This window comes from Phlebotomus papatasi, chromosome 2 (assembly GCF_024763615.1).
Source record: "Phlebotomus papatasi isolate M1 chromosome 2, Ppap_2.1, whole genome shotgun sequence".
Lineage (NCBI taxonomy): Eukaryota > Metazoa > Arthropoda > Insecta > Diptera > Psychodidae > Phlebotomus > Phlebotomus papatasi.
In genome coordinates this window covers 26,804,474-26,832,377 of record NC_077223.1, presented here as the reverse complement: position 1 = coordinate 26,832,377, position 27,904 = coordinate 26,804,474, and the positions used below count along the sequence as shown (strand labels likewise).

Below are 27,904 nucleotides of genomic sequence, written 5' to 3'. Positions count from 1 at the left end.
TCTCATAATCTTCTAACAAACCTGGCGGAAATGAGTCACCTAAGATAAAGCTATAAAAATATATTGCCAGGTTAGATTCATTAAAAAATATATGGAGAAAATATGAAGTGTTCGAAGCCAGAGTACGGAGCCTGAAAGCCTCCTCTAATATTATTTTGTAGTATTTACTAAATCAAATTAAACAACAACATCCATTTTATATTACAAGCTTGGAAGCAAGGGGAGACTCATAAAAAGAAACCCAATACAATTGCTCGAAAAATGTTTCATCAAACTCGAGATATAAAACACTTTTACAAAAAACATGAAAAGATATAAGGATATTTTGCTAAGCTGAATTAACTTAAGGGGTTACATGGGTCACGATTACCCAGAAAAGATTTATCTGATATGAGTCAAATAAGAGTCAAAAAAAAAAACAAAATATTTCCTCTTAGCTGATGACTCGTACTTGGACGAATGATTTTTTTTAATTTTCTTGATCACAACTTCATTTATCAGACGAAAATGTGATGTAAAATTCGCCAAGAATGATATTTTTTTTTATAAAATTCTACTAAAATTACAAATTTCATACCTTTTAAAAATTCTTCTCTAAAGTACGAGTTTAACTCATCTGTTAAAAGTTTATTTTATTGCCTGATGATGCATCTAATCTCTGAGTAATCGTGACTACCGCAAATTAGCAGATTTGCAATCGATCGCGCGAACATCTCATTTTTACAATTTCTGCGAATTGACGAGAAAAATTAAAATAAAACTTATTAACCGAATGAAATGAATAAAAAATTATTTTCCTTTAAATTATATTCTCTTTTAGTTGAACTAAAAGAATTGATGAAAATTCATGATGATTTTTCTGTTATTTTACATCATGTTCTAGTCAAAATTTTATCCAAAAGTGCATTTTATTTAATACTGAAAAATATCTGATTTCACGATTTTCATCAGATTTTTCCTAGTTTAATTATAAAATAGATTTTTGAATATTGAAAAAAATAGATTCTTTCTAGATAAGTATTACGAGTTATACATTTTCCTATCAGTAAAGACTTAAACTAAACTATTCATTAGTACGCCATTTTGTTATATTTTTTTACAAGAAGCTTCTTTAAAGACGTATAAAGATATATCAAAAATTTAAAGAAGCCTAGTCATTTCTTTGTATTCAGAGAAAAACGCGAAACACAACTCACTTTTGGCCTCATATTTTAGGACACAGCCTTAAACGTAAAAATAATAATAAATAAAAACCAATAGCGGTTTTGTGGAATTAGTTAATACTTTAACACTAAACACTAAACCTACCGTCCGTTTTTGGTCGTTTTTCGGTCAAATTACAAACCGCGGTAGGGTAGGATACTCAACGATTTTGTCTTGAAAAAGAGCAAAAAATTAAAATTAAACATTGAAAAATATATTACATGTAATATTTTAAGAAATTAATAAAGTTTGACAGTGACATTGTACCGTTTAAATATGTGTTAATTTTAAACCGGTCAATTTGACTGGGTCTTGGTAGGTTTAGTGTTAAAATATAAACTTTGTGCAACCCGAGGAATTTACCTTAGGAATTTTGGAAAGTTTCGAAAGGTCTGACAAGACCAAAAAAACTTCGTCGAAATCAAATAAATTTTGCAACATTCGAAAAACTCAAGTAAATTCTAAATTTAATTCTTTGTTTCTAGAACGATTTTTAGAAACACAAAATAGATTCGAGACACTCCGTAATCTTTGAAGAAATGGGTTCAAGATTGTGAAAATTTTTTCTGTAAAAACCGGAAACTTGTCCCAAGCACATGGAACGTTTTTAGAATCACGCATAATCGCGTCTTGGAGTTAAAGCATAGAAAAAATTTGAGAAATGTACAAAAAAAATTACGTCCGATTTATACAAAATTATGAACTTATTGATATAAAAATAGGCCTTAAAGACGGCCCTGTTTCCAAGAACCGAAACGTCGGTTTATTAAAACAAATTGGGGAACAGAACAAAGAAAGATCGAATTTCCAATACCTGAAGCCATGTGCACCCGCTACTGACGAAACATTTTTTTTTAAGTATTTATCTACTTAAACGGGAGTATTGTCAACTTACTCGGAAAATATACGATATTAATACAACTTATTACTTTACAGAAGTTTCAAATCAAAGATTTCACTTCCTTTTAGAAGTCCTTGATTTCCAAATATCAAGCATTATTACTACTCAAACAAATTAAAAAAATAGTTTTTTTAATCTTTTATTCTACGCCTTTACGTTACTAGATGTTTCCAAGAATCACTCACTAAACTTCACGTTGAAAGAGGTCATTTAAATATATTTTGCGACTTACAGTGCCTGCTCGAGTGTTCAGGCAAAATTTGTAAAGGTTTGTAAAAGACGATTCGATTAACAAATATTTGCAAACTACCAGGGACTTACGTCCGTTTCCGCTATTGTTTCATAATCAAAAAGCTAACTATGCACAGTGCGCTATTAAACATAGGTTTTTAAATAATTATTAAAACTATTCATAACATTACCAGTACCAATTTAACATACATTAGTCCCACATGAATCCTACATAAATAATGCAGCATAATTTATAAATGGTTCATTACATGCTTAGAGAGGTTTACATCCTTGATGCTACGAAATGACTTTTCTGGTGTTAGTGAGTTAGTGTGACCCTTTCTGGAGGACTTCCGGGCAGTACAACAGGATTTTCTAGAGTAGCAGATCTCCGATTAAGCGATTCACTGCGGATGACACTAGGTCTGGTGTCTGGATGGATGGACTTAAGAACATCGCTGAAAAGGATCTTCTGCTTATGCACAGTATCGAAGGGTTTACTGGGATTTGTCACAGGAGGTGGTGTAAAAACAGGTTCCTCATGATCAGCGAAAGGAGTTTGAGGAGGAGTAGCTGGAATTCGTTCTGGAGGCTTCGATCGTGGTCGCGAAAATGGTAGGGGAGGTCCACGTCGCAGAATTTCTTCAAGCTTCCCCTTGATTCCGGCAAATTTATTCCCATTGTTATTCTCATCTGGCTCTTCTTCTGACTGGGATTTGTCCTCAGTAGGACGTTCCGCAGGTGTTGATGGCCTTGGAGAAGTAGATTGTGAGGCCATTGGTGAGATGGACTTGACCTTGGGCCGAGGTATATTTAGTCGAGGACTTCTCTTTGTGGTGGCATTATACAAGACAGGATCAAAGATGGGTGCCTTGGGTATACTACTGTCCACTGAAACACTGTGAGGAAGCTTACGGACTTCCCTAACACTATCTTGAGCCTCATAGTCCACAGGAGGAATTTCTGGTTCATCCTGAGGTGGATTCCTCAGTTGGAGCTCCCGCATCAGGAGAACTCTCATGTCAACTTCACTCTTGGACTGCTTCATGCTGCTCTCGTCATCGTGATTTATCCTTGGCAGTGTATTGACTTTGACTATGGCACTGAATTTGTCATTCTCTGACCTCACATCTGCCTCATTCTCATTCTCCTCAGTATTCTCCTCAGTATTCTTCTCAGCGATCTCCTCGAGAGGCTTTATCGATTCTCCCGCGTCTTCCTCAGCACATTCTATCTCTTCTTCCTCCTTTAGTGTATCTTCTTGATGAATCACTGCCACTGTTGACTTCTCAATGACCTCATTCTCTGCCACTGAGTCCATTGAATTTTTTCTCTCATGAATAGGACTCGTATCCTCCGTTTCGATCACATCATCGAGAAAGGCGAGTACCTTGGCCTCACCATCTTGAGGTGGAGAAGGTGTTCTTGGTTCTTCTATGAAGTATGACGTCCCATTGGGTTCCTTCTTCTCCGTATGCGTATCCGAGATCTCAGACACAAGATGAATTTCATCCAGAGATGATGTTCTCTTGTCCACAGGAAGATTCTCTTCATTCTTCTGCACACTCTCTTCCACCTTCGGTACTGTCTGCATGGATTCACATTCATCCACGTCAGATTCTTCCTGAAGCTCATCAGAGAGCTTCAGTTTAGTCACTGTATCATTCTCCTCGATGACTTCTTCATCTACTACTCGACTGATGATACCATTTTCTTGTTTTCGTGGCTCCACAAGCGATCCACTGCAGGATGCTGTGACACTGGAACTATTTGCCTCTTTCTTCTCATCCTCCTGATAACTCTCTGACGCGTAGAGGAAAGCCGAGGCTGTGTATATTGTCAGGCCTAAGCATGCGAAGGGAAAGAAAGCAAGAACTCAAGCAGCATGCGGTTAAGAACCCAGTTCAAAGGGTGTTCACCTTTTCAAACGAGAAGGAGTTTCACCTCCTTTTCATTAACAAAAAAAATGGAATTAGCTCAGCAATAAAGCTTGGTGCTTATGGTACTTGAGCACGCAAGATGGTATAAACTTAGTAACAAAATATATTGCTTAGCTTACATAGAGAATTCAAGATAATCCTTAAGGAAGGGTAGTTGAAAATGCTTAGTTGAACGCTCTTTAGTCTAGTTGTTAGTTCAGTTAGTATCTCAAACAAAACATAAGATTATCGGTATGATTTGGTTTACTCACCAACTACTAACCAAATGCTGAAAAATATCCACGTGTAGGTATCCAACATGAGCATCAGGTATATGTTAATGAAAATACTGATGCCGGGAATAAGGGGTACCAGAGGAACTTTGAAGGGCGTCTCTGTGGTGTCTCTTGGTTGTACAGCCATGGATATCATTGTAATTAAGAGCACTGAACATATGATGGTCCACACAACAATTGCCCATATTTCTGCACCAGCAAGCTCCTTCTTGGAGTAGACGATCAGCAAGCACAGCACTAGCGAAAATATTGTATACAGAAAAACCATGGCACCTACAACTCTTGATGATAATGTTGTTGGATGCTTCAAAGCACGACAGTTGAAGATTTGAAGGAGAGTTGAGGTGAAAGAAGAATGTTTCTTGGCTTTGATAGAACAAGAAGGCTCAGAAGCCTCTGTATAGGTTTCTTCGCGATTCGAGAAGCGCAAGATTGTTATGGAAATGGCCACAACAGTGTAGGCCAGTAGGGTACCAATCGACAGCATGCTAACCAGTTGCTTAAGATCCAGAAGAGCAGACACAAGGCCAGTCAATAATCCTGCACACATTGTACCTACAACGGGTGTCTTGAAGTGTGTATGAACGCGTCCTAGGAAGCGAAAAACTAGACCATCCTGTGACATGGCGTAGATAATCCGTGGTAAGGGGAACATGGCTCCAAAAAGGCTGAAACAAATAAGAACATTGTAGAATGTTGTGTTTGGAAGATGAGAACTGCATTCCAAAATATTTTATGCCTTATCAGTAACTGTTGCTGCATGACGCTATACCGTGTTATCATCTTAAATTGCTCTTCCGGGAGCTTCTAAAAATTGACTGCGAATATGAATCTCTCAACTACACGACATACGTAATTCTGCATGAGATTTGACTATGATGAAAAAAATCAACTAGTTCTAATCCGGAAAAAGTCAGAGGTCAGACGAACAAATAACTTTTTGGGCCGCGTGGTTGAAAGGCCGATAAATCCAGTAGAAAAGTTCCTCACCTCGTAATTAGTCCAACAATTCCACCAATAGCCACGATCCACTTAGCAAATGTCCAGCCAATTTGCTCAAATGCAAACGGTAGAGGAGCATTGACATCCTGAAGGTAATAGGGCCACATGAGAGTAAGGACCGTCGAGACACCAAAATAGGACAGGAAGATTATAATGAGCGAGAAGATAATGGCACGTGGAATAGCTTTCTGGGGACTCTTAACTTCTTCGCCAGTTGTTGCGATGCAGTCAAAACCAACAAAACCAAAGAAACACGTTGCAGCACCTTTAAGCATGCCCTCAACGCCAAATGGAAAGAATCCACCTTCACCGATGTTGAGTCCTTCTGTAATAGTACTATTGAGGGTAGCTGGATCAACTCGCCAGTTCGCTATATCCGCATTTAGAGCTCCGGCAATTGTAACGAAAAGGACAATTGCGATATTCGTAGCCGTAAAGATATTATTCATCACAGCAGATTTTTTCAGTCCGAATGCCAATGCAACTGTAAAGGTTTTAAAATTTTCAGTTAAACCTTTAAGTCAAGTCAAGTCTATTCGTACACTTTACCTGCTAAAAGAATAGGCAATGCAAAGGCGAAGAAGTCAAAATAAGAGGATAGGAAGGATACATTGATGGGGGCAACTGTTCTGAACGTATTCTTCAGAGTATCATTGATCAAGGTATCCAAGTATAGAGATAAGCCTCTGGAGATACTAGCTGAACCTATGACATATTGCAGGATGAGATTCCATCCTGTGATGAAAGCCACAAATTCTCCGATACACACATAGCTGTAGATGTAGGCGGATCCGGCTTTTGGTACTCTGGCACCGAACTCAGCATAGCAGAGTCCTGCAACGCAATAGCTATAACCGGCGTACCAAGTTAAATTTTAAATGAAAACCAACCTGCTAGAAATGACGCCACAGCGGCAATTAGGAATGAAAGAATCACAGCTGGACCAGCCTGGTCACGACTTACATGACCGGCTAGAACATAGACACCTACTCCAAGCGTTGCACCTACGCCCAGTGCAGTGAGATCAAATGTGTTTAAGATCCGCCCGAGTCTGGTGTCGCTATCTAAGGAGCCAGGCGCTGATCTGCTGGGTAGATTCTTCCGCCGAGTTAGGACACGCCACCATGATAACGACATTTTGGATACTTATCTACAAGACAGCTATTGAATTGAGAACAAATAATTAATTTTAATTAAGCTTTGTGGGACTTTATATAGGAGAAACTGGGGCAGTGGTAAACACGGGGTAGTTGTAAACACTGCAATGATTTCAATTACACACAGAAAAATGGAAAATTCTTAAACAGAAACACCCAGGAATTTAACTTTAAATCCCATCCAATGAATGCCAATGTCCTAATCCTAAATCCTTGATCATTTAGTTTTAATTGTCATTTGCAAATCTCAAGACATTTTTCATTCTTCTGCTAATACTGAACTTAAACTCCCGATCTCTTAGCGTCAAAGAGATAGAGACTCTAGCCCATTTCATTGGCAATGAGTTTCTGAATTTAAACGCCTCGGGAATTTACGTCCAATTTAAGTTCCCGGAGTCTTATATATTCTTAAATTTAGAGTCAAAATTTTTCTGCACGAGACCTAGGATAAGTGTGCCAAATTTCGGCATAGTTGCATGCACGCGTCGAAGTCTTAAGTTTGAAATGTAATATTTTAAATTCAAATTGATTTTTTTATTCTTTCTTCTGAAAGAGTGTTGCTTCGAACCTTGTAAACAGTTTATCGTCTTTATTTACTCTAAAATCATTCTTAATACATTTTAAAATGAATGAAAATATAAACATATCTTTGGTGCCCTATTTCGGCCACCTTCATTCTCATAGTTCCTCACCCTTCGGGAATTCTTCCAATATCTTTTTCACGTCATCTCGTTTGTCGAAGCTACATTTTTTGTTATTCTTTTGCATTGTATATTCTCTAGAGTACGTAAAATCTAAAAGTTCATGGAAATTCGAGGAACAAAAAAGGTGGCCGAAATTGCACGCTGACCGGAATTTGGCACACTTACCCTATGTGAATTTATACACTTGTAAAAATAAAAGGGTCAAATTGATCCTTTTTAACAAAAAATGGATCATATATGATCCTTTCAAAGGTTCACTTGTATCTCTTGAAATTTTGTATGCACTTTTATCATGATAAATTATGTTTTATATTAACTAATTACTCATATCATACTTCCCTCACTTGAGCGAACAACAAAGATGACTTTTTTCATTGTTTTCATTCGTTTATACCGTACTTAAATAGGTGTCAAAACAGTGACCCTTTCAAAGGATCATCGGTGACTCTTTGATTTTTACCAGTGTAGATAGTATAGGAAGAATCTTTTCCTGAACACATAGTTGACGCAAGCCCAAGTAATGTAGACATAAATATCGGTGTTTACAACTACCCCGCGTTTACTTCTGCTCCAGTTTCCTCTAGTTTACGAAAAAAAACTCATTGTCATGATCAGAATAGCCTACTCAAATTTCTGTTACAACTTAGACAGAATTGTAAGGTTTATGGGTCAATAATGATGATCCAGTACTTCACTCTGTTAAAAGCTATATCGGGTGCAGTTACAATTGCAATAAAAAATTGACAATTTTCATAATCACAAAACCACTTATGCAGCAAATTTGTAGTACATTGTATTACTAAAGCATAGCGCAGGCATTTTATTTATCTTCCTGTTGACTCCACCAAGAGGTCAGTTTATGTTTATTATAATAAACTCGTAGTCAAAAAAAAATCGTAGTTAAGTTCGTGGTTCATTTAAGTTTTGATAATAATTACGAGTATTATCAAAACTTAAATGAACTACGAACTTAACTACGAATTAGAAACTAAAATAAATAACGTCTTTATAAATTGAAGACTAAATGGTTTTTACAAGAAGTAACGCGACTCCACGATTATGAAATTAATTAATCATGAAATTATGATAAAATGCCAAAATTTTAATATATGGACGTAAGAAATAATAAGGAACAATTTGATAATGAGATTATAAACAATCTTTAATATCAAAGACCAAAGACCAAAAGCTGCGTCATCTAAAACTTACTAACTAGTGTTACACTGAAATTATTTTACTTAATAAATATTTTTTGTCTGAAAATTTGGCCTTTAAAAAAAATAAAAATTGGTAGAAAAATTATTTGGTAGAAAATTTGGTAGAAAAATGATCAGGAGTCCCTTTAAACCAAATTGAAAATGGCTAGATAATGATTCATAACTCCCTAATCTACTCTTGGCCAATAATTTTTCTCTACTTTCAACATTTACAATAGGACTTCCGTTTTATTTATAGGGAAAAGTAAATAAATATTCAAAGGCCTTTAAATGCGGTAGCCTTTGAAGATTTCAATTTTTCTCTTATTTTCTAAAGCTAAAGCATATATCCTATTCTCTATTAACCCTCTAACGGTGTTTTCTTTAATATGCGAAAAAAAGTTCTCAAACAATGTTTTCTAGGATAATTATGATCCAATAAAGTCGAAAAAACCATCCAATCTTCATTATCTCTTTTAGTTTAGGCGCTAGGTGAGAAAATATAAAAATTTTATGAAATTCTTTTTGCTTCTAAAATTCACATTTTTACTTTTTTCAAATTTTTTAAATAAAATATACAAAGTAGAATGACATATCTTTCAGTAAAAAATAAATTTATTTTAGTCAGATAACTTTAAATCGGTATTTTTATGGAAATTGAAAATGAGTTTTTTTGCACAAATAGTTTTTGTTTCTTTTTCTCTGACCTGTCACACAAAACTGGTGATAGCAATCAAAAGAAGAGTCAAAATGAGTTCAACCTTTCAAGAGATGATTATAAGACTATTACCGACGACACTATAGCACTTTTAAATAAATAAAACTTTATTGTCGCTGTAAATGTGATTTTTGTGAAGACCGCCTGGAGGCGGTCTTACCCGTTAGAGGGTTAAACTATAGTCAATACAACTAATTATTTTCTATGAACTTCGATTAACAAAATAGGAATTTAGTTTGGGAAATAAGAGAAAACAAATAAATGTTCAAAGGCAAACAATTTTTCCCTACCGTAGATGCAGGTAACTACCCCCTGGGGGTGACTTTGTCACCCAGGTAATCGTGAGCCTTTCTTTAATTCTAGTACCTACTTAAGGATGGTGTTATCCAATCAGTAAAAACCATCGTTAAGTGCTTTAAAGGAATAGCTTTTGGGAGGCAGTCACCCCCGTAGAGTAAAGTCATCCGAATCTACGGTAACCAGGTTAAATTGTTTCTGACACAATTTTTGCTGAAATATTGACAAGTCTGCAGCATTCATTAAATTTTGGATATTCTTATGTCCTAATGAATCTTATGGCTTAAGCCGAGAGACGGCTTAGTGGAAAACGGATGGAAATGTAGTCTAATTAGGAGTAGGAGCAGCATATTATTTTGATTATACAGTGGCGGCCAAAATAATAGAATCAGCTCCGCAAAGACCACTATTTTATCTTTGGCACTTTTGTTTATTCCAATTCGTTGAAATAATTTTGAGATAGAAATGTTCAAATAATTACCTTACGTCAAATAAGTATTGTTTTGGCCGCTAGAAATCTCTATTTTTCACAGAATACATCAATTGTGAAATTTGGTTTGAACAACACGATAGAACCATATTCATTTAAATTAAAGAATGTGGTCTATAAATCGAATAAGTTTCAATAAAGCCATATTTAGAAACCATAAGTGACAGTTTTCCATTTTTTTTTGGCCAAAGTGATTTTTATTATTGACGTATTCAGTGTAAAATAATGACGTCTAGCGGCTAAAACAACCCTTATTCTACGATTCTAATAATTTGAAGATTTTTCCTTCAGAATTATATCATATCAACAAATTGGGAAAAATACAGAAGTTAAAAAATATGAGCTTTACAATGTGATTCTATTATTTTGGCCGCCACTGTATATATTAATGTTAATCCCTCTTTCAGCTTAAGCCGTAGATCTGTCTAGCACATTATAGAAACTGGAAATAAATATTAAAATTTTTATCTTGATAAAAAATTAACCTGGTTATGTATTTTACAAAGTTTAATTAGAAGTAAAATACTTAGTTCATGTAATTTAATAGTTCTATTTAAAAATTAAGTATTTTAGTATTACAATCATAAACATACAATAAACAAAATTAAAATATATTCAACCCCTGAATACTATAATAAAAAAAATAATAATTAAAACAACTTCGAGGAATACGAATTATACGTAAACGTAAAGTAGAAAGTTTTAGTAATCTAGGATATATATTTTTTTTTACAAATCTGCTATTTGCTTTATATTGTAAATTGATATGCTCAAAAGTAAGGAATTTTCAAATTACGACATTGATGAATAAATTTTATTATAATTTTATATTTTCATTTTTAAGCAAAAACGGTATATCTTGCCACTTCTTTTTTTATTGTTGATTATCAATCAATGGAAAGTGTCTCGTTCTTAAAGGGTTAAATGCGACTTACCGATTTAAACTTTAAATATTTTTCTCAGAGTTGCAAGCTAATGCTTAAATCCAAAAGATACATTTAAACGTGCTTAACAACTTTATCACAATTATGATTATTTTAAACGGTTTAAAGTTTAAACCCCTATTTTCAAAATTTAGTTCGTTTTTTATATTAAATAGGTTAACGAAGTATGACTGAATCTACGTAATTTCCCGGTTAAATTTCAGATCATTAAACATTTAATGTTACAGCAGAGATAGCAAATATACAAAAAAAAATGCTGTAAATAAATTGGGAGAGTATAATTTAATACACTGATTACACAATATTTCTTCCAAAAGACAAGCCGATAAGAATGCTTCACGAGAGTAAATCGGTTTCCACAAACATGTGATCGCGATGAGTAATTCGTCTTGAAAGATTGAATTTTTCCCCAACTCACCTACAAAAAATCCTTTTGATGACTTTACTTTGAGCACCTCACAATCACAAGATTGTATCAAAGATGATAAAGTCGAATATTATACAGCAAAAGTGAACCTGAGCTCATAGAAAATTCCAAAAATCACCCGGAGCTCCTTAGGATGCGTCCACACTGAATCTTTCAAATGTTCTATTTCAGCCTCATACAATGGCAAATTAATTGTAATCTCCCGTGATTATTTACCAGCAATATATGGTGATAAACAAAACCAAGTGTTTTCTATAGTGCCACAGTGATAAGATACGCGACAACTCCAATTTCGTAGGCATTTTTCCACTCTAAACACTGAGAAGTTGGTCTTTTTTTTGGGTTTTTTTTGAAATTCAGCACCAGTATTGTCTCCAATGGAATGTCTTTTTCATTGAGAATTCTTGGTCATCACTAAAGCTCTTTTTCTGTTTCTGTGATTTTAAATTAAGATATCGCAATAATACACTTTTCTGCACTTTGTTCTCGATATTTTTCTGATAGAGAATCTTTCCTTGTTTGATTATAAATTTTCACAGGATAAACAGCTAATTAATCCACTGCCTGAGAGTCACTGCAGTGGAGGAAAATTCCTCTTGGGATACGGTGCAGCGAGATTCCGAGAGAACAACTGACTGACTAACCGACTGACTCTGTTTGCTCACAGTCCCTCCATCTCAACTTTATAAACCACCAGCGAGACTTCCAATAGATACAGAGACCACTTGTTCTACTGATTGGTTTAATCGTACGCTTTTTTTCGGCTAGATGGTGTATATAATGTACAAAAGCTTACCCGATAGAAGGGAAAGATGAAAAACTGGTGCTTGAGAAAAAACGACTCCTTATCAGTCATTATTTTGCTGGTTCGTTTATTAAATGGCGCGATCTCGTTGGAATGCTTGGACTGCTTCAAAATCAACTAAACTTCAAGATAAACGGGATCATGTATAATATCAACACATGTAAAGTGTTATTTTAAATTCACGTTAAAAGACAGAGTACTGAAAATATTTTAAAAGATCTATAAAGTAAGAAAAGGATATATCAACAGTGCAGCTCGAATTGTCAGATTTTTAGGACGGATAATCTATTCAAAATGAAATGAATTTCTAAAAATTACTAAGTACCTGTTCATATTTTCGTCGATTGCATCGAACGTTGTCGCATCTGCATTTATGTTGTGTTGGCATTTCATACAAGAGACGACTACATTTGTTTTGTTTATCTGCAAAATTTATTTTCTTCACATATATTCTATTCACTGGCCTTCAACCCTTTAAGGACGACTGGGTCACCCGTGACCCATAGAGAAAATAATTTTTCCTGACTACCTGAAGTTATTTCTTTCTAATGTTTTTACCAAATCACAAAGTAGAAAGATGTAGGAATCTAGGATATTTTTTGCAAATCTCCAGCTATTTGCTATATAAGAAATATTTGAGCTCAAAAATTACGAATTTTCACGTTGGTGCTTGAATTTTAATATTTTTAATATTTATAATTTTTTTAAGCAAAAACCTCTTGGGACTAGAAACTATAATAACTATACATAATATTTCTCAACAAAATAAAAATTATAGTTTATTGGTATTTTCTAGAAAGCTTCATAATTTTCATGGGTCATATATGACCCAATCGTCCCTAAAGGTGAAAAAAACACCGAATTTTTCTCTAGTGGATTTTCAAAGATTTGAGGTTAGACTGTTTCATGTTTTTGTGTATGTGTGCGCAAAATAGTTAATTATTCGTGTAATATTGTGTGATATATCAATTAGCTGAGATTTCCCAGTGCAATACTGACTGAAGAAGGTAATATTTTCATAATTTATAAGATACTTCTGCGTATATGTTATAAATTCATAACTTTTTACTTTCATACATGAATTCAAAAATGGAGAAAAAAAATTCATGATCAATGAACCCGAAATCATCCACATATTATGCCCGGAAGATAGCGATGATGCCGACAATCTTGTCCTAAATGAAAGCAACAAAATATACTTGGAACAAGACGTCGATGAAATGAACTTTGAATTGAAGTCTTCATCGAGAACGCATCAACTCCGGAAGAACTCCCAGATCCACAGCAATGTGCAACTGTACGTCTTAAATTCCCAGAGACAAACAACATTGCACCTACCCATTACTATCAAACATTTTTCGAAGAAAACTGAGGTCCACATGGTGCTATCAGAAAAGAGGATTATAAGACCAATTGTATTTGTGAGGCATGCGACATTTATCTCTGTGTTACCAATACTCGCAATTGTTTCGATGAATATCATAAAAATGAAGTAAATAATACATTTTTTTTCATAGAAATTATTGTTTTTGTGAACAAGTCTTCAAGAGTCTTTGAGACCAAAAATTGAATGAGACTTTTTAAAATTAATTTTTAATTGTTTTAATTTTTACTCGTACTCTAAATATTTTTTTTTATTATTACAAATATATTCAAGTTACTTATCTTTCAAAAATAACAGAGCAAACGAGTAAACTAGTCGTCTGGAAAATTTTGTGTTTTTTTTACCTTTAAGGACGATTGGGTCATATATGACCCATAGTTTTCCAGGACTACTATTGATGGGAAAATTTCTTTTTAACCGTAAATCTCTTATTTAGGCTAAAATATCGAGGGAAACTTGATTTCATTGAATTTCGCTCAGCGGAAAGCTTCTCGTCCTTAAAGGGTTGATGTCGTCCTGCTCCCGAATTTACCCACGAATATTTTTCATATTTACGACATTATCGCTAAAGAACTCCACTGAAGATAGTTTCTCTTGGATATTAATTGAATTGCGTGAAACTACCCCAATTTCTGCTTCTTCATCTAAATTCAATTTAATTCTATTACTTCAAAAATATTTTCAATTTGTGTGAAAAAAAAACGTTTAAGTGAAAATTATATCACCCAGACTGAAAAATGTTGTCGAGTATTTAGCAAAGTCAAAATCTGTTATCGTTTCTGAGTACCCAAGCACTGGGTAGTGATTTGTTGGAGTAAAAATTGTCAGTTAAGGAATTTGTGAGATACGAGAGTATCTCCCGACTCTCTGGGAAAGATGATGGAGGTAGAAGTGTGTGAATCTGGGATTACGCAAAACACTCATCTGGTGACCTAAAATGTGAGCAAAATGTCTCGCGATGGCTTATCAATACCACTGGACTAAATATTGGTGGCGCATTTTTACACCGACTATCGGAGCAATTTGAACTCTCAAATTGCCTGACATTGACATGATATTTATTATTTGTACTGGCGGAGTGTATTTTTTTTTCATTCTCACGCTCTCAATTCCTAAGAATATTTATTGGAACTATCAATTGAAAACAGACCCCTTTGGGTGCGAACCTGTGACCTTTCAAATCGCTGAACTTTATCCGATAGCATGAGGGACGAATTAGAAATTGAACACAAATGGGTGAGAAGTTATAAATCTTGCAAGGAAAGCACTATCAATTTCCCGTAGGAAGTTCACTGGAAAATTTCCAAGAACATTGACTGAGCTGAGGAATTTAAGTTGAATCTCTCTATAGCGACGGAGATAGGAGCGACAGGCAGTCACGATTTTTTTCAACATGGTCAAGGATGGTCGGACTGAAATGTCTAAGATCATCGACCGTTGGTGATAAATTTAAAACTCCTTTTTGCTCCCTCGACACATCAAGGACACATGATGTATAATTTTTCGCGCGAAAATACGCAAATTTCTCACACAGAAATGGTGCTGATGCGAAACATTGCGCTGATATATCGGAAGTGCCATGGCAAAACGACTTATTTTTTTCTCCGGTCAAAAAATAAGCAGGAAGATGAGGAATTTGCAAGTGTTCCCAATGACTCTCTCAAACGCTGGAATGGCATTGAGTTTAACTGGATGATTCAATCATCATGTGTTATTGCAAATCTTTTGCGTGAGACACTTATTCTGCTCCTGTTTTTCTTTTTCTGCTAGCAAAAGGAAACTCAAAATCATCCTGATCTCTCAGTATAAAATGTATTTTTATATTTAGAGCCTGGTGGCAAGAGTACCATCAGGGAGGGATTGTTCTTCTATAACTAAGTTACTTCGGCTTTCTGTAGCTAAGGATGTGTTAGAGTTAGACGTTGCCTTGAATCTCATGCCGCTGTGCCAAATGCCATAGGTAAAGTAGATGATAAGGCCTGCAAGGATCCACACTCCAAATCTGATCCATGTCATCACATCCAATTGAGTCATTAAGTATATGTTAATGAGAATGGAGAGGCCAGGAAGCCATGGAACCAGAGGAACTGTGAAGGTAATCTCTCGGCTAGATCTTGGTTGTCGGCTTATCATAAGGAGAGTCAAGATGATTAGAATGCCAAATACGCATATCATAAGAATAGAATACCTGGAAAAAGTAGTCAATATTAAGTAACAGGAACCACTAAAGACTTTCACAATCAAGTCCACAAACCTACCACTGATCTATGTAGTCTTCAAGCTGTGTGATCACTAAAGATAATCCTAAACACCACACACAGTAGATAGTAACAGACCATGTAACTAGGCCTGATGTAAACCTTGTTGGAGCATTGAGTTTCTCTATATTGAGGAACTGTCCAAGCGAAAAGCCTGAGCCCTTGGAAGATGGATCATCTACTTCATATCGCAGAAGAAGGACACATCCAGCTACCATTGAATATGCCAAAAGAGTTCCAATGGACATCATGGAAACCAGTTGATCTAGACTGTAAGAATAAGAAAATTATAAGGATTTACTGAAACGACGCAAATAGCGCTATGAGTTGAATAATATCCATAATATTCCGTTTTTAGTATCGCGACAAAAACAAAAATTTAACAATTCAAAATTTTCAAAACTTGATATCTTGCAAGATAAAAAATGCTTTAAGCTTTTACCATTAAATAACCATTTTAACACTTGGAAGGACCCTAGTGGCAACCACTGCCAATTTAGTTTTCAATTTTATTTTTTATAGTGAAAAATATATCATTTCGCCTGGAGGCCTGATTGAATGCGTGCAGAATTTATCTAGCTATTTTTTCGTTATAAAATTTTTAATAAAAATTAAATATTAATGTAAATAAATTGGAAAAACAAAAAACTCCACTCGGAAGGACCAAGTGGCAGTTGCTGCCATATGCATTTTATATGGGAGTTTGACGTTCTGCAGATGTAATTTTCTTGATTGTTAGTGTATAAAAGGCTTAAAAGAACAAATTGAAAGTGTTTTTACAAATTATTGAGAAGAATTATGGGGGACAGTGACGTACCTTTCAATGCTGCAGCCTTTGAATGCGGCAGCCTTTGAATGCTTCAATTTTTCTCCTATTTCCCAAAGCTAAAAATCCACTTTGTTAAGCGAAGTTAATAGAAAATAGTTAATAGTATTAACTATTATTCATAAAGTAGAATTTTTACTTTGAAAAATAAGAGAAAAATTGACACATTCAAAGGCTGCCGCATTCAAAGGCAGACCACTGTCCCTTACTCCATGATTCTGATAAAGATGAAAACATCGAATGGTAAAAAATCTTTAGATACAGTACCCAAGGAGATGAAATTTCTGATTCAAACACCAGAAAAGAACTGACTAAAGCTCCGAATGTTTAAATATAAGTAAAGATATCAAAATATTATGTAAAATTCGATAAATGGCAGCGGCTGCCACTTGGTCCCTCCGTAACACTTTTAGTTAGGGTTCTACGAAGTGTTAAACCTCTAAAGGAAATTGGAAAACAATTTAGCTACATTCAGTATTAGTTACTTCTACAATTCTCGTGTTAAGAAAATTGCGAAATTAGTATATAGTCTGGATAACTTAACAAGATTGATTTTAGGTGAACGCAAGAAACCGTTTGGCTATTTCAATCTATTACATCGATCGCTCAGAATAAGAAACAAATAACTCGCAATAGGCAAATTTTACAGGATAGCGATTTGAAGCCGAGATTTTACATACAGAGTATAGGATTTTTGAGATTTAAAATCTCTATAACTTTGAAATTATCTTTTTAAGTATACAATATTCTAAGGGAATAAGGTACAGGGTTTTAAGAAATATCCAAAAAGTGAATAAAACAATTTTTGTAAAAAAATCGAGTTGTTCGACTTATATTTTGAATCGTCAACATATTCAACGTCTAAACAGTAAACGTTTTTTTTCATTTGAAGTGCATACCTGTGAAAAATAGAATTTTTCTACATTCCGTTTTGTATAAATAAAATTGAGATTTTAACCCTTTAACGACGAAACAGTTTTCGCGGACCGAAAATCAGCAATAAAAATGAAACCGATAAAAAAATCAGTAGAAGGTCTTACATCTAGCCTTAGAAACTCCAAAAGAGTCTGATTCGGTGTATTTTTTACTTCTATGAACGATAGGGACAAAAATAACCCAAAAATTGAAGTAATTTTTCTGCCAATACAAGTGAATTTAATTTTTACTCTAATGAAAAATATTATGTTTGAGTATTGTAGTTTCTTTTTTCAAAACGGGTTTGCTAAAAAAAAATTAGAAGTATAAAAAATAATTAAAATTAATTCCCATTATGAGAATTTAAAAATTCGTCATTTTTGAGCTTAAATATTTACAATATAAAAAATAGCTGGAGACTTGCAAAAAATATTCTAGATTCCTTCAACCTTCTACTTTGCAATTACGCACAAACATAAAAAAATTACTTTAGGTAGTCAGGAAAAATTATTTTCTTTGTGGGACACCGGTGTTCCAAAATCGTCCTCAAAGGGTTAAAGAATTTCAGCTAATTTATTTATATAGTGATTTCATTACACATTGTTCTTTTTTATGTCACCTTGTTATAACAGAAATAATTGAATGTGTGATTAACTTTTTGCCAACCCCCCCACCCCTTTCTCAAACCAGAAGAATCGACAGGTACTCAGGATCAGGACGTCCATAAAGCAACAAATTGAACAAAAAGAACACTGTTCTCATGTTCAGAAGAGAAATCAGGTGAAAGCCAACAATACATTCCGGTGAGGAGTAATGTGGTCACGGCTATTTAAGTCGCAAATAAACCTGGACACAATTAATTATTAAATGCGACTGCGTTAGGTGACGAACTGTATCACTATCTGCCGCACCGGAAAAAAACTCTGCACCGTAAAATTAAAAAAAAGGAAGAAGATGCGTTCGCGTGAAGATCAAACGAGTATCATAAGGAGTGATGTCCCGGAATCGTCTGAGGGTAAGAGAATAGTTGGCTTTACGGCTGACGATAATACCATGAGAGAGTTGAATTGAAGATGATACCAAGATCTTCGACCTGATCTTCATAAGAGGTAATTCCTTCGAAGAGAATCAAGGGATTCGAAGTAAAGCTACAGTAGACTCCCTCTCAAATGGGCATTTGGGACGAAATGTCATCCGGTTTATCGTTGGGCGTCAAAGCCTTTGTAAATTCCACAAAAAGCGCTCAATTATAAAGGATCACGATAAAATAGGAAGAACTTCAGCGAATTTGAACGAATTAGCTTCATAATTAAACGTGAAAAATGTCAACAAAATTTTTCGCCCGATTGAAAAAGAGCCGATTGAGCGAGAGTCTACTGTAGTGATTTTTTAGAGATAAGCTTGAGATTTTTTGGGATTCAAAATCAAGCCGTTTGAAGATATCCAGTGCTCAACATTAGACAGGTTTCAATTCAGGAAGATGAAAGCATGTAGGTAGAGGATTGGGAGGATCACCTTCAACATAAATTTGTGGGTCATCTGCGCAGAGATTAAAGAAGAGATTTTGTATTACTCGTATTACTACAGTGAGAAAATAAAGAGGCTACGATTAACTTTTTTTCGTCATAACTTTAACACTTCGGGTGTAAAAATATATCAACATTTTTTAATATTAATTTTACACATTTTGAGGGTAAAATCAACATGAAAAAAGGGTAACCTTAACCCATAATACACGTAAAAAGGGTAATATTTACACCAATTTCGTATCAATACTGCAGGGTAAAATTAACATTTCCGGAATGTTATTTTAACTTTTTTCGGATTTCTTTCAGTGTATAAGAGCAAATCATTAATAAAGAGGGAAAGCATAAGAGGGTCAAGAATGAAACCCCAGTCAATGTCTTTACTTAAGAAACAAAGTGGTGAAAGATCTTCACCAAATTTCACAATTTGTGATCTTCCTGTAAAGTAAGATCGAATGGGGGCAAAATGAAGATAAGAAATTGAAGAATACAAACAATTTATAGCAGAGAAGATTGTGAGGTAGACTACCGAAAGCCTTTATGAAGTCTAGAAAAACTAAAAGCACAAAATGACCACGATCGATAGCTGAAAAGATGTCATGATTAATCTTGGGAAGGGTCGACATAGTGTTATGACGCTTTCGGAAGGTTTTCAAAAGCTTTTGAAAAAATAGGTATGTTTACATAGCTAAGATTAAGTGACGTCTACATCGTTTCATTGCCAGTTAATTTCATAGAACAAATTTATATTTATCCAGGATTATAAAACATCTCGAATTAATCTAAACTTATTCAAATAGTTAGTGAAATATGCTAAATATCTTTCAATATAAGATCGTCTAAAATAAAGCGTCCCAGCGAAATGCGCGAACTGCTAATGCTATAAAAGTAATTTCGCAATTTCGTTTACCGATTCACGACCGATTAAAACAGGTTCTTAAATCACTCAAAAGATCGCCCAAAATGTCTGAGTTAGGAATAATGCAATTGATTTTTTTTTTTTAAATTACTTATTGGTTATAAATCGGTTTGTTATCGGATCAGAACCAGCTAGAACCAGTTCAAATTTGTTAGAAATTTCAAGACCTTCCTAAGCACCCAAACATGACCCCATTCGATTAATAAACCGTTGACCTTGAAAAACCGTTATTAGGAATGATTCAAGGATTTTTTCTTATGCGGACGAAATGTTCGCCTGGAAAATCTCTAAAACATATCCAAAAATGAAAAAAAAATCGCACGACACGTTTTCGAGCAATCCCTAAAAACATGGTTTTGGGAAGAAAATAAAGAGCATGGTAATGGTCCCAAAGTCGACTTACAGGATATACCCCAAAGTTACCAAGTCGCTATCTCTAATACGGGCTTCAGACCTAAGACTTAGCCATATGGCTTAACTGTTCTAATTTCTTATCAATCACGATTTTTTGGAAAATTTTACTTAGGATTGGAATATTAAAGATAAATGTCCTATAGGGTGGAGTCTACACTTATGGATGTTATACACACTTATGGACAACACAAAAATCTTAAGTTATTACATTAAACAGATTTTGAAAAGTCAAAAGAATTGTTAATTACATCATAAACTAATAATTTTATAACTTTTGGAAATCTGTTTTACGTAAGAACTTAAGATTTTTGCACGCTGTCCATAAGTGTATAACATCCATATGTGTAGACTCCACTCTAGATTCTCAAAAAGCCATAAAATTGCTTGCTATTGAGGATTTTAAGACCTTTGGGAACTGAGCTAAACCTCTAGTCTGAAGACCGCCTAACCGTTTAGATTCTAGCTGTAATATCATCTAGTCGAACAGACGAATACACAGGCAGACGTGCACAAGGACAGACGGATAGACGGACAAACAGCGTGGCGTCTTCTCAGAAATCGTCTGAAACGTCGAGATATCTTGAAAAAAGTGATCCCTGGCGGAGAGTGGAAGGTGGAAATTTTGGAGAGTAAAAAAATCGAGGAATTAGGGGGAAGTGGGGAACCTTTGAATTGGGGCAACTTTTGAATTTGGGCTTTTTTCTCCTATTTTTAAATGGAATTGAGCCTTATCATGACGCAATTTAGCTTCGCAATTGGTTTGTTGAGCTAAAGTATATCATAATAAGGTCCAGTTACATTTAAAAATAGGAGAAAAAAGCTCAATTTCAAAGCTGCCCCAATTCAAAGGTGCCCCACTTCCCCCTATACTGCTCTCTGTGGATGTGGAGTCCGAGCAGTAAAAGGATACAAGTGTCATGTTTGTCTATAACATAACAAAACAGGTGTGATTGTAAACATCACACTTAATTTATTGTTTGTACCGTTTACGATATAAATTTAGCGTTTATACACACATGAAAAATTTAATTATTTGTTCGTATCTTTTCAGGTAAATCTAATTGTCGTTTAATTCTCACGGTCGTTAAAGTTAATCGTCGAAACTAGAAAGTGGTACCCAAGGTGTTTAAGAACCAGGTAGTTTTTAAACAACAATTATCTTACCTCCATAATATTTTTTTATCATCGTATTAAGTAAAATGTCTTTTTCTTTTATTGTAATTTCATCAAGAAAATGTTCACAAAAACAAGATGTGCTTCAATTTTTCATCTTATCGACATATACGATTTTTAACTAAGATTCTTAACATTTTTTTGGTGTCTATACACTAGTAGAAATTTCTTTAAAAATGCCTTTTTTTTAAAAATTCTTACCTTTCTGCCTACAAGGATAGAGGAAATTTTCTTTAAAAAGGCATTTTTTAAAGAAATTTTTACTAGTGTGTAGAGGCCATTTAGAGATATCACAAAAAATTAAAAACTTACTAAAAAAAATATTAGACAGTAAATAACGATGATGATTAAGTAATTAATTGTCAATATGTATTATCTCATACAGTAGAGTCTCTTAAATTCGAACGCTCGGGGGGTATTTTTGACATTTCTCACCTCTCAAATTCGAACGATTTTTTCAAAACTAACGAAATTTATGTGAGATTAAATTGTACTTTGAAACAAATTCCCGTACTTTCTCACAAATCTTAAGTGATAACATACTTCCTTTTCATTTTATACGATCATAATGTCTGTAAACATTCAGGAAGAAGCACATAAATATGATTTTCATTCATCCAGAATACGAACTTTCTAACATAACCTCACAATTGACAATTTGAATCCAAACGGCGTTCGAATTTGAGAGATTCAGATTTGAGAGACTCTACTGTAATTATGAGGCAAAGCCCCGGATTAAGCTTTGCACGAAACATCAATAAATGGTTTTATAGATAAACTCTTTTGTATGACTCACTTAAAGATCGCTGCTAGAGTTCCAGTAAGAAAACCCGCTACAAGTGTCCCGATTAAGGGTGTTTTGAATCGCGGATGGATGCGTCCCATAAACTCAAAGATCAGTCCATCGATGGACATGGCGTAGATGACACGAGGTAAGGGAAACATTGCACCCATGAGACTGGCACAAAGTCCAAAGATCGCACCTACACTCACAATGTACTGCGCCACAGTCCAACCATAGTACCTGAAGACATGTGGCAATGGAGCATTGACATCCTGATCGAAATACGGCAGCATCATTGTGATGATCGTAGAGATAGAAAAGTATGCCACAAAGATCACACTCAGCGAAATGATGATTGACAATGGGATTGAGCGACGAGGATTACGAGCTTCCTCACTAGCTGTGGCAATGCAGTCAAATCCAATGAAGCCGTAGAAACATATAGCTGCACCTTTGATAATTCCTGCAAAGCCATAGGGAGCAAAACCACCTTGCCCAAAATCTTGATCACGGTCTGTTGGTACATCTTCAGGTGGGATACTCCAGTTAGCTGGATCCGCACGAAATGCTCCAGTTACCACAACATAAAGCACAACAGCTAGGTTAGTGAGGGTGAAGATGTTGTTGATGGACACAGATTCCCTGACGCCCAATGCCAAGGCAATTGAAAAAACCATTGTGGCCCCAAAGGCAAAAAAGTCCACATAGTCACCAAGCGCACCGGCGTTCATTGAAGCAAAAGACTTAAAGGCATCACTCATGACATGATCGATTAGGGAGTCTAAGTATGTACTAAGGCCTTTGACCACACTTGCAGATCCTACGAACAAAAAAATACAAGAGTTTATAAATTTTAAATGTTTTTCATGTAGTAATAGGGTAGGTGTGCCAAATTCCGGCCAGTTTGCAATTCCGGCCACCTTTTTTTTCCTCGAATTTTCATGAATTTTTAGTTTTTACATACTCTCTAGAGATTATACAATGCAAAAGAATAACAAAAAAATGTAGCTTCGACAAACGAGATTACGTGAAAAAGACATTTGAAAAATTCTCGAAGGGCAAGGAACTATGAGAATGAAGGTGGCCGAAATAGGGCACCAAAGCTACGTCTACAATTTTATTCATTTTAAAATGTATTAAGAATGATTTTAAAGTAAATAAAGACGACAAACTTTCTACAAGTTTCTAAGCAACACTCCTTAAGTTGAAGGAATGAAAAAAATCAATTTCTATTAAATATATTACATTTCAAACTTGAGACTTTGGCACTTGCATGCAACTATGCCGAAATTTGGCACACTTACCCTATTGATATTTTAATTTTAATTGAAAAATCCGCATCAATGAATTCTTATCAAACTTTTTGCTGAATAGTGTTTGTCTTTTGCTTTATATCATATCACACTTGGACGTCACCTAAAGATCATTTCGTCACTCACCAATTGCGTACTCCAACACTAAATTCCATCCGATAACAAATGCTATAAACTCGCCAATGGTCACATAGCTGTAGATGTAGGCAGAACCTGCCTTAGGCACGCGCGCCCCAAATTCGGCATAACACAGTCCTGCGAAAATTGATGCAATAGCCGCGATGGCAAAGCTGATAACCACAGCAGGCCCTGCTGTTGTCTTACTGACCTCACCAGCAAGCACATAAACACCTACACCTAAGGTGCTACCGATCCCTAATGCCGTGAGATCTAGGGTTGTGAGAACTTTTGCCAACTTCGTTGTAGCACTTATGGTCTCGGCGAGGGGTTTCTTCCTCCGTAGTGTCTCGTAAGCATGATCACACCTCATGGTTCAAACTTGAAGCTGATGATTCTCTGCAAATAAATTAAAATCATATGTGATAAGATTCTCACGCACTTCACATTTAACAGAGGTCATGCTCTATTTTTGTTCACACAATATCAATTCCCAATAAAAAAAACCTCATTAATGCAATAATACAAGCTTTGATGATATCGATAATCGATATATTCCAAAAACTCACACTGTATTTTTCTTTCCATCCACTATATAAAAAAATAAAATAATAAAATAAAGAATTGAATTATCTATTGAAACAAACATACCTACGTTCTCATTGAAAAGCACCGTCTTTCCAGCTTGATGAACAACGTTGTACTGAACACCATCTCAGGTAAGTGCCAGACATTGCAAATACCGCGACAGAGTTATCTGATATCGATGAAAGTATTTGCCTGAGATTAATTAACATTGAACAAGAAGCAATTGTGATAATGGAATACACATAATAATCCTACACACAATCAATCTCAATATGTCGATAGTAATCGCCATTGCCGGCAGGTATTAAAAGAATAAATTCTACAGAGTATTTTGCTTAAATGATTAGTAAAACAAAAGATAATTGGTCATAGATAAGATATATCTTTTATTGGTGACCATTAATTGCCGACGATTCATTCACAATGTATCCAAATGAGATATTACTAATAAAATAAATATTATTAAATAATAAGAATAATAATGTTGGTACAAAATTCCAGAAGAACCTGATGACCTAAACCTGAGATACGAATTCTAGATATACCTTCACCATATTTAGTGAACAATACAGCGAATACTTTACCCATTCAATGCCCAATGAACGATTCACTCACAATGCATCCAAATAAGAACGGTCCTGGTCAAATCAGGAAGGCTATATTGTTGAAAAGGCCAAAAACTCGAGTGAATGGGTCGAAATGCCGTAAAGCCAATATCCCGAACAGTACACGGTAAAAACTTTTTGACACTGACCAAAATATTGGAACAAGTTTTCCTTGGAACAAATTTTTTTGGAATCAATTTGTACCTAGAGAAAATATTTGTTTGTTCGAAAAAGTTTTCTTTACAGTTTCGTTACAAAATACAGTTACAATTTTGTTAGAGTTTTCTTTTGGAAAACAGTTTGATACAGTGGAATGTCTACAAATTTGAGTTGATTTCGTTTTATACAAATTTATTCCCGAAATTTGGAACAGAATTTGTTGCACTCGGCTGTTTTGTTCCCACTGTCAGGAACAAATTGGTACATATTTTTTATAACAATATTATTCCTACATCTGTAACATATTTCTTCCAAAAATTTTCGATGTCCGTGGACGAGGTAATTTTTGGAACCAAATTGTTACTCATATGGGTAATCTTTTTGTTCCCATTGTTCGGAACAAATCCGTGTAAGTGATTTCGTCTTACAGTTAAGGCATATACTTCAGTCGAGATGGATTTCGGGGGCGAGAGTTCATAAGGAACATCAAATAAGAACCAACTTAAGAGTGTTTTATACAGACGCGTGCATGATGAAATCATATGCGAGTACTGTCAGCAAGAGGGGAAGGGAATCTCGAATTAAAAAAGTGAAACCATGTTAGCACGAAAATTGCCACAGATTTGGCGTCCTCTTTACTTCGGTGACGGGTGATTGAATGTGAGAGGAGGGATACGCTTTTATACAGTAGACTCTCTCAAATTCGGGCATATGGGACCGAAATGTCAGCCGAATTAGACAGAAATTCGGCCGACAAACTTTTTGAAATGCAACGATTTTTTATTCATGTGCATATAGATATTGAGTTTACACACTCATATATAACGTAAATTGCATGAAAATCCCTCAATAATGCAAAATCACATCAAAACTAAGACAAACCATGCCAAATTTGAGCATATTTGATTCATTTGATAATCATAATCAAACTTGAAAAATGACAACAAACTTTTTCAAATGTAACTGCTGCCCGAATTAAAAAGTAGCCCGATCTTAAAAGAGCCGAATTTGCGAGAGTCTACTGTACTAGATGAGCTACATATTTATTGAAACAAATTCATTACTAATATTGGGTATCTTTTTGTTCCTCCTAGAAGGTACAAATTTATTCCAAAAATGATGGTGTTCGTGGACGAGCTACAATTTGGAACAAATTCGTTACTAATATTGGGTATCTTTTTGAGTCTCATAAAATGAACAATATATTATGCCAAAAATTATAGTGTCCGTGGACGAACTAATTTTTGGAACAAATACGTGCCGAAATTTTTTACCATGTATATGCAACGAAAATCATTAGTTTGGAAACGCCTATAATACGGGCTTCAAACCTGAGGCTTAGCCATAACTAGCTCAATTAAATCCCCTAATTCCTTATCAGGCAAGACTGATGAGGAAATTATTGCTTCAGATTCTATATTAAGGGTAAATTATCCATTAGATTTTGAAAAATCATCAAATTTATTTGTTATTTAGATTTTTGAGGCCTTCAGGAACTGGGCTAAATTACTAGTCTGAAACTGGTACAATACAAATGGAATAGTCTGGTAAGTGATAAAGAAAAATTAAAAAGTTATCAATCATCTTGTTATTTTCGTTATTAATTTAAAGAGAATTGTGATTGAATGGATTTAATGCGATTTTAAGCATGCGAGATTTTGGCGATTTTGGCTCTTTAGGATTTTAAACAGTTGGAATTGATGCAATTCAGCCTTTTGACTTTCGGAATTTTTCTTTTCGATATTTTGGCTGGCATTGAAATAAGATATATTGATGGAATTCGTAACACAAAGTAATTCATAACAAGGAAAAACTGTGAATATTATTCGATGGAATTCTTTGCAAACAACCACGGATAGAGTTAAATTTTGTTGAAATATTTTAGTAATAGTGTTAGCACGTTAGCAGTCGGTAATTGAATGGTACATCAAATCCAATTGTCGAACTAAAAATTGAGTAAATTTTCCAATTATTTATTGACTCATCTTTTTTTTTTGTCAACGTATTCACAGGAAAATTGCCATAGTGCAAACATTTGCTACAACTGCTGCAAAGCATTTAAAATTATTTTTCCAAAGAGTCTTTCGAAAAAGTTGCATACCAACAGGCAATATCATTCGAGCACGGAATAGTTAATGAAACAAAAATCTTTCAGGGGCTTCTGACTGCATTTTTTATGTCTTCAAAAACATAAATAAAAATGGATCTAGATCTAGGGTGATGGCATCACTTGTGAGTTTGTCGCAATTTTTGTCAGAAAATGATTCCGAATATCCCGAAAACCAAAAATATATATAACTGCTCTCTCCGTGGAGTTCGAGCCAAGGTTCGAGCAGTAAAAAACGACACGAATGCACTACCACGTGTCGCCACTAAATCCCAAACCGATCCGAAGGAGACAGCATGACAACCCATTCCCCATTTCCAGCCAATTTGATACTCCAAGCAAGAATTTCAGAAAACCCGTCCATAAGTCTTAAGGCCAACGGAAGGGAATTGTAAAGTGACGGCGCAAAGTAGCTATAAAAGCGTTTGAAACGTTCAGTCCTGGGCCGAGGAACAATAACCATTGGTCCCAATCTAATCGGCCTCTCCCTTGTAGGTCTCGAGAAGCCACGTCTTAAATAGAATAT

The 27,904-nt window shown here is 34.9% G+C and overlaps 2 protein-coding genes across 6 annotated transcripts; both read right to left on the bottom strand.

Moving 5' to 3' along the window:
* Positions 1-2,608: 2,608 nt before the first annotated feature.
* LOC129803188 (cationic amino acid transporter 3-like) lies at positions 2,609-12,245 on the bottom strand. The gene is made up of 6 exons (XM_055849581.1): positions 11,477-12,245; positions 6,443-6,713; positions 6,102-6,386; positions 5,541-6,036; positions 4,527-5,218; positions 2,609-4,180 (listed from the first exon to the last, which is right to left on the bottom strand). Exons 2-6 carry the CDS (start codon positions 6,687-6,689, stop codon positions 2,655-2,657), a joined length of 3,246 nt encoding a protein of 1,081 aa, XP_055705556.1. The 5' UTR covers positions 6,690-6,713; positions 11,477-12,245; the 3' UTR covers positions 2,609-2,654.
* Positions 12,246-15,455: 3,210 nt separating this feature from the next.
* On the bottom strand, positions 15,456-24,653 carry LOC129803213 (cationic amino acid transporter 3). 5 transcript variants are annotated; one of them, XM_055849643.1, is made up of 5 exons: positions 24,489-24,653; positions 23,929-24,318; positions 22,502-23,309; positions 15,933-16,202; positions 15,456-15,862 (listed from the first exon to the last, which is right to left on the bottom strand). In XM_055849643.1, exons 2-5 carry the CDS (start codon positions 24,290-24,292, stop codon positions 15,499-15,501), a joined length of 1,806 nt encoding a protein of 601 aa, XP_055705618.1. In that variant the 5' UTR covers positions 24,293-24,318; positions 24,489-24,653; the 3' UTR covers positions 15,456-15,498. The 5 variants fall into 5 exon arrangements, with proteins under 5 accessions (XP_055705618.1, XP_055705616.1, XP_055705619.1 ...); XM_055849641.1 differs by having other exon boundaries at positions 24,571-24,647; XM_055849644.1 differs by having other exon boundaries at positions 15,456-15,799; positions 24,571-24,647.
* Between the last annotated feature and the right edge of the window lie 3,251 nt (positions 24,654-27,904).

Excerpts from the sequence above, each read along its gene's own strand:
- LOC129803188 (XM_055849581.1), bottom strand. The coding sequence starts at position 6,689 with ATGTCGTTATCATGGTGGCGTGTCCTAACTCGGCGGAAGAATCTACCC. Across the intron at positions 5,219-5,540 it reads ATTGTTGGACTAATTACGAG|CCTTTTTGGAGCCATGTTCC; the intron begins GTGAGGAACTTT and ends TATTTGTTTCAG. Across the intron at positions 4,181-4,526 it reads CAGCATTTGGTTAGTAGTTG|GCCTGACAATATACACAGCC; the intron begins GTGAGTAAACCA and ends TCGCATGCTTAG.
- LOC129803213 (XM_055849643.1), bottom strand. The coding sequence starts at position 24,292 with ATGAGGTGTGATCATGCTTACGAGACACTACGGAGGAAGAAACCCCTC. Across the intron at positions 16,203-22,501 it reads ACTCTAGCAGCGATCTTTAA|TCTAGATCAACTGGTTTCCA; the intron begins GTGAGTCATACA and ends TTATTCTTACAG. Across the intron at positions 15,863-15,932 it reads GAAGACTACATAGATCAGTG|GTATTCTATTCTTATGATAT; the intron begins GTAGGTTTGTGG and ends TACTTTTTCCAG.